The sequence below is a fragment of the Electrona antarctica genome, assembly GCF_951216825.1.
Source record: "Electrona antarctica genome assembly, chromosome: 24".
Classification (NCBI taxonomy): Eukaryota; Metazoa; Chordata; class Actinopteri; order Myctophiformes; family Myctophidae; genus Electrona; species Electrona antarctica.
The window spans coordinates 10,727,124-10,735,644 of NC_136803.1; the positions used below are offsets into that span (position 1 = coordinate 10,727,124).

General features: G+C 43.8%; 1 protein-coding gene across 2 annotated transcripts in view; it reads left to right on the plus strand.

Moving 5' to 3' along the window:
- LOC306917330 (sodium- and chloride-dependent GABA transporter 2-like) overlaps positions 1 to 8,521 on the plus strand; it is a 35,819-nt gene that overhangs the window by 16,654 nt on the left and 10,644 nt on the right. For both annotated transcript variants that reach the window (XM_079495502.1, XM_079495503.1), the window contains exons 6-9: positions 448 to 583; positions 4,082 to 4,216; positions 4,988 to 5,091; positions 7,801 to 7,925. In XM_079495502.1, coding sequence (XP_079351628.1) covers positions 448 to 583; positions 4,082 to 4,216; positions 4,988 to 5,091; positions 7,801 to 7,925 — 500 coding nt within the window. The remainder of the gene's footprint in view (positions 1 to 447; positions 584 to 4,081; positions 4,217 to 4,987; positions 5,092 to 7,800; positions 7,926 to 8,521) is intronic.

The window sequence follows — 8,521 nt, forward strand, 5'->3', positions numbered from 1 at the left end:
GATCTGGACACAGTTAACCACAGTTAGAAAGCATCTGTCATTCTATTTATGCGTTGGCTATTCCAAAATATCAGATGCAAGCTCACAGCGTGGCACGGAAAATCTTGAATGTGTGGGAACAACAGACTTGGAAGGCATACTCCAGAGACACTCTGTCACCTGTTTCATCACGTCACTCTGTCACCTGTTTCATCACTTCACTCTGTCACCTGTTTCATCACTTCACTCTGTCACCGTCATCATCGGGACAAAGATGTTTGTATTTGGGGGCCATGGAGATCAGTGGGTGTATTTCAATTTACAACACCATCAGAGTGTTTGACACGGAGACCAACTGCTGGCGAAGCCTATAACAGGCAAACAAATTGCAACGTTCCATTGCTAAATGCAAAACATTAGTGATTTGTAATGGTGACAGCCCTGCGTGCATGTCTCTCTTCCATACAGGCGCGAGGTGTTGCGTCTGTCCAGCAGTGTGGAGGACTCGTTGGGTCCAGTGAGCTGGAAGCTGGCAGCCTGTCTGGCCGTGGTGTGGATCATCTGCTACTTCTGTGTCTGGAAGGGAGTCAAGTCCACCGGCAAGGTGAGAGGGGAAGAAGTTAAGGACAACAAAATATTTAACCACAATGTACAAGTACTCTGTTACAAGTAAAGCTTAATCCATTTAGGACTGAGGCCGATTCTAAATCCTGACCAAAGTGTTCTGAAAAACGTCAAATATGTATTAAAAAATCACACCCGTGTGAACTGAGTGGTGTAAGGTCTTATATAGCCTGATCAGCTGTGGTCTGACGTAATGTCTGACGTAATGAAATCACACCGGGGTGAACTGGGTGACCGTAGCAACCATGCTCATTTTTTGAGCACAGACAGACAGACAGACTAACAAAGCCAGTCGTAGGAGTGGTTTACACCACTCAAAAATTACAAATATGTTATATACTGTAATATAAGGGAAGGATAGCAACAGTTGAGTGTCATCAGCATAGCAGTGATCAGATGGATTATGAGCAGAGATGACAGCACCAAGAGATTTAGTGTACATGGAAGGTAAGTACAGATTCCTGGGGGTTCCTGGGGGTTTCTTGGAAAGGAAAGGTTTGCTTTCCGGAGGAAAGCAAACCTTTCCAAGAAACCTTGTAAGTCTGGTCGGTTTGGTAGGAGGAGAACCACTTTAGTGCCATCCCAGCGATGCCTGGGTTAGCAAGGGTGTCCAGGAGCAGCTGGTGGTTCACTGTGTCATGTTGCTGATAAATCTAGAAGAATCAGGACTGCAGAGTGGGAGGCAACCTGGGCAGCATGGAGTGCTTCTGTGGCTGCAATGAGTACAGTTTCTGTGGAGTGGGATGGTTTGAATCCTGACGGCTATGTGTGTCCATGTCCGTCCCAGCACGGATGAGCACGGAAAGCTGCAACACAATAACTCTGTCATTTCTCGACCGTTTCGGACGCGGGAAAGCTCGCTGGAACCGGGCCAGCCCCCTGGGCGCATTCCTGGGGGTCTGGATGTTGCCCCCGAGGACCCCCACACACTACAGTTGCACCGCTATCTTCAGATCTGCAGATCAGTTGCAGTCGTCTGGAAGATTGGAGAAGGGGCGGGGTCAAGAGGACAGGTGGTAGGTCTAGTGGAGGTCACTATAGTTTTAGGACCTCGTCTGGCGAGAGAGGAGAGAAGGAGGACAGGCATGATATGTTGGGGTCAGCATTGGGTGAGTCGGACATTTCATTATGGGGAATCGACTGGGAATCACCTACTTCTTCTCGAAGTAAGTGGCAAATGCATCAGCTGAGAGGGATGAAGGTGGGGTGGGAGGAGGGGGTTTAAGGAGGAAAAGAGCTTCCTTGGGTTAGAGACACAGGCTTGAAGCGTGGTGTGGTTGAAAGAGGATTTAGCAGTGGATAGTGAGAGGGAGAAGGCTGAAAGGGTCCATTTGGTTCCATTTGTACACTCTGTACCCGCACGTGCATAGCCCAAGACGTCTGTGGACGTCTTTGGAAAAAATATATATATTCTTTTTTTTTTATTAAAAAAAATCAGAAAAATCAAAACACTTTTATTTTTTTAAACACGTGGTGCCAAACTTTGTGTTTTCGCCATTGAGAATGCATTTGGCGTTTAAATTAAATAACTCAGAAACTATAAAACATTTCAAAGTAAAAAGTTCCAGCATGTGTCTCCACAGTCAGCTGAATTATAAAAAATTTGAATGGATTTTCTAGGTGAAAAGTGATTTTGGGCAGTTTTGCGTGGGCTCTCAATGTGTTAACAGTTACAAACCCCATTTGGTTCCTAACTATCAATCAATTAGCTGGAACCGCCTCAAGGACACTCTAAAGTGACCACCAAGACCCACTGACATCTATTAGGGCGAGTTCTCCAGCCCGTCAAAATGTCATCGCACAAAATACTGAACAAGTTTATTATTTTGTTCCCCTCAACCGTGATCTGGCCTCTGCCAACACACGCACGCACGCACGTGCGTGCGCGTCCCAGAGTAGATTTTCCTTTCTGAAAAGATCCCACCCTGTACTGCATCATATACCTGCCAACGCTCTATAGCGTTGTCTATAGTTGCATAAAAAGGAATAGAAATGTAGACTGGCCCACGTTAACATTTGCTGGGTGAAAATGTTTGAATGGTTTGATGTGAGATTGATTGCTTGATTGAGTTACAGGCAGACATTTAGGCTAAAAGGTTAACAAAAAAGTCCTGTTGACGTGTTTCCATTGTGTTCCTACAGTATATGTAATTCAATTAAAAAATATCACCAAAATATTATATCATCAACAAATATAATTTGATTATTCACTGACTGAAATATCCAGGTCTTTCTGCTTTTAAGCTCATCTCCATCTTTCAACTTTTATTTTTTTATTGTCTCCACCAGGCCGAAGGCATGGGGAGAGAGTATGTTTTGCCGTCCGTCCGTCCGTCCGTCCGTCCGTCCGTATACAGCTTATCTCCGGCACCGTTAACCTGGTCGATGCCAATTTTTGCGCACACACTCCCTGGATGCCAACGATGAACCTCTGCCCAAAATTTTCTAGAACGGTCACCAGGAGGCCGACTTTTGAAAAACAATTTTTTTGATATTACCCCTCCAGATTCTGTCCAAAAATCCCGCAAATCGTTACACACTATCTCTATAGTCATGTGTTCAAGCCGGATCTGTCCGATATAAAAGTTTGCAGGATTGTCCCATTTTTAACAAAAAGCCTCAAATCATGAACGCAGCGTGCAATTTACGTGAAATCTTTCCTACAATTTACGTGAAATCTTTTATAGGCTGAGGAATATATCCCACCCTTTTCACATTGGCCTCATGGCCTGTTATAGTGCCACCAACAGGTGGATTTTTGCTAAACACATTTTTGGAACAAAATGCCTCAAATCATCCAATTGCGTCCAAGGCGTAAGAATAAATGGCACCCTTGTACATTGGCCTATTATAGCGCCACCAGGAGGCCACAACCTGACCTGCCCTGGTGGAGACCTGTGCCCCGAGGGCCACTTTATCTAGTTATATATTTCTTTCTTTCGTAAATGAATGCCCTAGTTCATCACACAAGTATGAAAAATCTACAAGCTCAAAACATGGCTTGTTTTTCTTTTTACCTTTCATGGAAAGCAATGGTTTTGATTTCTGCCAAACAGTTTGCTACGTGGAAAATGTGTGAATAATCCAATATGACATTAATAATTTGTCTGACCCAAAAGTGTGAACCAGGTCTTTCTAGTTTTATTAGAAACCTTGTATCTTTGTAATTCAACTTTTTTTTTTTCTCTAAATGAATCCCCTAATCATCATAGGCTACAAGATGTGTCTCACGAAAAGACGATCTATGGCTTTTTTGAATAATTATCAAAATATACAGTAGTAACAAACCAAATGAACCTGGTGGAGTAAAACGTACAATATTTGCCTCTAAGATGTAGTGGAGATTGAAAATACTCCAGTAAAGTTCAAATAATTGTACTTAAGTACAGTACAGTACTTAAGTAAATGTGCATAGTTAGTTACTTTCCACCCATATAAGGCGTGTTGCTTGCTGACCTCTCCTCTGTGGACATTGCAGGTGGTGTACGTGACCGCCACCTTCCCGTATGTCATGCTGCTGGTGCTGCTGGTGCGCGGTGCCACCCTGCCGGGCGCTGCCCAGGGCATGATCTACTACCTCCGGCCCAACCAAACACGCCTGGCCGACCCACAGGTAGGCTATACATAACGCTGGTGAATGGGATATATCGTGTTGACCATTTAACACCCTCCGCGCCATTGCCGACGATTAAAGTCAATTGAAGCCTAATTTTGATACTGGCGCTTAACGCCATTGCCGACGGCCTTCGGCAATTGAGCTTTTATAGCGCGTTCGATTGCTCAAGCCACAATGCTACTCACGTTAGCCGGTTAGCTAGCTGTGTTGTTAGCACAGAACTGGATCGCCCATCTTAGATCGTCGTCGCCATAAGCATCCATTCTATCCATTTCTTTCAATCGCCTGTATCTCCTATTCCTTGTCCCAGATGGCATTTTTGGTCAAAACAGCGTTTCTTTGACGGCACAGAGCTGACAATCTAGAGCTCTCCGGAGCTCCGGCCTGGATTCACATTGTAAACAAGGCCCATCCAGCTGTGTGAAAACTCCTAACTTAGGACTACCGGTTGTGGACCGGAAATGGCGGCTTTTCAAAATAAGAGCTCAAATTAAAAAAATGCTGGCGTGAATTAGATCCTAATTTTTTCAATAAATGATAGCGGTCTAAGTGTTAAAAATAAATTGCCATTGAAGCCAAATCGATTAATCACAACAAACATAACAAAAAAAAGCACAGGCTTGTTTCCATTGTGGTCCATGTATTGTACACATTAAACATCTAGACAAGAACATATACGCTCTCCTCTCCTCTCCTCTCCTCTCCTCTCCTCTCCTCTCCTCTCCTCTCCTCTCACCTCACCTTCCACCTCTCCTCTCCTGCTCTCAGGTATGGATGGATGCAGGGACTCAGATATTTTTCTCATATGGAATATGTCTGGGCAGTCTGACAGCCCTGGGAAGCTACAACAAGTACAACAATGACTGCTACAAGTAAGACTCTCTCTCTCTCTCTACACACACACACGCAGACACACACACAGACACACACACGCAGACACACACACGCAGACGCACACACGTCACACTACACCAGTGAAAGATTATTGGCGCTGTCAGGTAGAAACCTTGTCCAAACAAAACGCTTTAAGGAAATGTAGAAAAGAACCTGAGCTACAATGGATTCAATGTTATTTAGTCACAAGCTCTTGTTAATACTTTTCATTACCAGTGGTGGAAAAAGTACTCAAATGTTTTACAAATGTAAAAGTATCAATATTGTAATATAGAAATACTCTACTCTGAGGCCTCACTCACACCTTTCGATCTAGCATACAACATTGCTCCTTCCTTTTTGTATGAATGTTGTGAGTGTCATGGCCGCCCCAATGCATTTCCAATGGAAGTCACATGGTTTGTAGTCCACATTTTGGACTACAAGCTGTTGTATGGCTTTCAGCTGTGTTTCGACTGCCCCCCTCCCCCTCATACAACACACATGTTGTGTCAAACCATGTGACTCCCATTGGAAATGCATTGGGGCAAGATGTGTCACACCCTTTGTATACAACAAGCATACATCAATCTGTTGCGAAGGTGTGAGTCAGGCCTAAAAGTCTGGAATTCAAAATGTACTTGAGTGCCAAAAGTAAAAGTACTCATTATGCAGAATGTCTCTGTGAGATGGAGGATGACTGATTTAAGCAGTCACACCTGGCCTGAGTCTAACTAGAAGTGGACTCAGAGCTGGGTGTGGCTGCGCACCTGTTGTGCATGGACTTCATCAAGGCACAACAGGATAAATCAGTCATCTCCACAAACACTCAAGAGAGAGCCTCTTTCCGGACAGTGGAGAGCTATCGCCTCTCCTGTGTAAAATGTCATATGTTGTGTTATTCGTTGCACATGGAGGAATAAAACAGTCTACATAAGAAAGCTGCCCTTTGTGTCCTTCCTTGCCCTGGGTGGTGACTAGTCGGTCACAGTCTCATGTCAAGTTTTCAAATGTATAAAAAGCTTTTGAAACACTATACAGAGCTGAAGTGGTTAATGTACGTTTGGTAATAATCTAAATCTACAAAGTAACTAGTAACTAAAGTTTTCAAACGTACAATATTTGCCTCTGAGATGTAGTGGAGTAGAAGTAAAAGTATTGGAAATTGGAATTACTCAAGTAAAATACTTTCCACCACTGTTGGTTACAACCCAGACAGACTTAACTAGTTTTATTTTCACTTAAAGGTGTAGTGAAATGAAAAATATTTTTCACACTTTTAGACCATATCCATGGTCATCATATGGGCATACCTAACAATGGATGCCAAAATAATGTGAAAATTCTCATTTTTGTGTGTTTTTATATCAAAAGTCCATACATTATTACTTCCTGAAAACGAAAACGTGCTGCGTGATGACGTGTCGAGGCCAACATCGATAAAAGCCAATAAAAATGAAGCTCACCAGTTTAATCTCCGCATCCGTCCAGCACAGGCTGCACAGCTGCTACTGATTACAGACATCTTCTTTTTATTCCCATTCAAGATAACATCCAGAGAGTGTATTACTCGGTTTCAACTTAATCATCACGCTAAAAATTTATCTGAAAACATTATAGGGTAGAAATAAGCCACATTAAGTGTAAACTGGTAAAGCTGGCTGACTATCTGATTTGTAAACAAAGATCCACACGCTGTCCTGCGTAGCATAGCTACCCGTCCCTAGCTACCGTCCCATCCCCTGAAGGGATGCGACGCTCTGATTGGTTCAGAAACTTCATAGCGGTGTTTCAACTTGAGACCGTCTGAAACTTCAAAATAAAATGTCCACCATTTCCGTTTCACTACGCCTTTAAAAAAGAAGAAATAACAGATTTGCTAACTCACAACATGTCACATTGTGATGCCTTATGAACTTGTAGAATTGTATACGATGATGTAGGACATTAATTTACACACGTTTGTTTTTGGAAAAGTTACAGAGTCTGACTTTAACTATTGCCCTAAACTTAACCTGACCTGAATTCTTTTGCCCCAAAACCAAAAACCCAGAATAAAAACATGAAATGTCTGTTCTTCACGGGAAACAAGCACACACACACACACACACACACACACACACACACACACACACACACAGCACGCACACACGCACACACGCACGTGTACACACCAAAGAACCGTTACAGGCGCATGCAGCTGTTTCCTGGGCATACGGGCGGTCGAGAGCTGGGATTGGCCGCTCTGCCTCTGTGAAGAATGGCTGGAATGATCCGAGAAAACACACAGACCGAACCCCACCTTGAAAGAAAAGCCTGCGCCCCGCTTTTCCCACACTCTCTCCCAAACACACACGCACACACACACACCTCACATGTCATGTACCAGCTCAGGGCTTAAACCCATGGTTCTCAAACGTTTTCAGGTCAAGGACCCCAAAATAAAATGTATTTATTGACCACTGTGACCCCATCTGAAAATATTTAGTGCAAGGGACTCTGGCAGTATGAGTTAATATCGTGTGTGTGTGTGTGTGTGTGTGTGTGTGTGTGTGTGTGTGTGTGTGTGTGTGTGTGTGTGTGTGTGTGTGTGTGTGTGTGTGTGTGTGTGTGTGTGTCTGTGTGTGTGTGTGTGTGTGTGTCTGTGTGTCTGTGTGTGTGTGTCTGTGTGTGTGTGTGTGTGTGTGTGTGTGTCTGTGTCCACACAGGGACTGCTACATGCTGTGTCTGTTGAACAGTGGGACCAGTTTCCTGGCAGGGTTCGCCATATTCTCAGTGCTGGGCTTCATGGCCCAGGAGCAAGGAGTGGACATTTCTGAGGTGGCCCAGTCAGGTACTCTTCTCTTCTCTTCGACTAAAACTACAGTGCCGAAGAATTCTCTTAGAAGTATTGTGAAAACTGCCTCCAAAATTACTGGCATTCAGTTGAGAGAGCCTCGATCCTTTTTACAATAGACAGCTGCTCATGAAGGCCAGGGCCATTCGGCAGGATAATGCCCACCCACTCGAGTCAGAGTACAGGCTGTTGCCATCGGGCCGTCGTCTGGGTGCCCCTGTTATCAAAAACAACAGATATAAGCACTCCTTTGTCCCTGCCTCGATTCGTGCAGTCAATGCTGCCAGTATTCATGTAATGTGATGATGATGATGATGCTGAAACATGCACTTTATGCAGCACTTTATATATTATATCTTATCTTAAGCACTTTTTTTGCTTCTTATTTTTTATCTCTTATTCTTCTACCTGCACTAGATGCGACCAGACCTCCGTTTATGCTATGGTGTCCCTTGTCTGTTGTTGTCCTGTATTGTTTTGTATTTGTATTTGGAAACCACTACTGTTGCTGTAAACACAATTGCCCTTCTGGGACATTAATAAAGACCTTGAACCTTGAACTAATAACAATGACGACATATGTCTGTCGACTA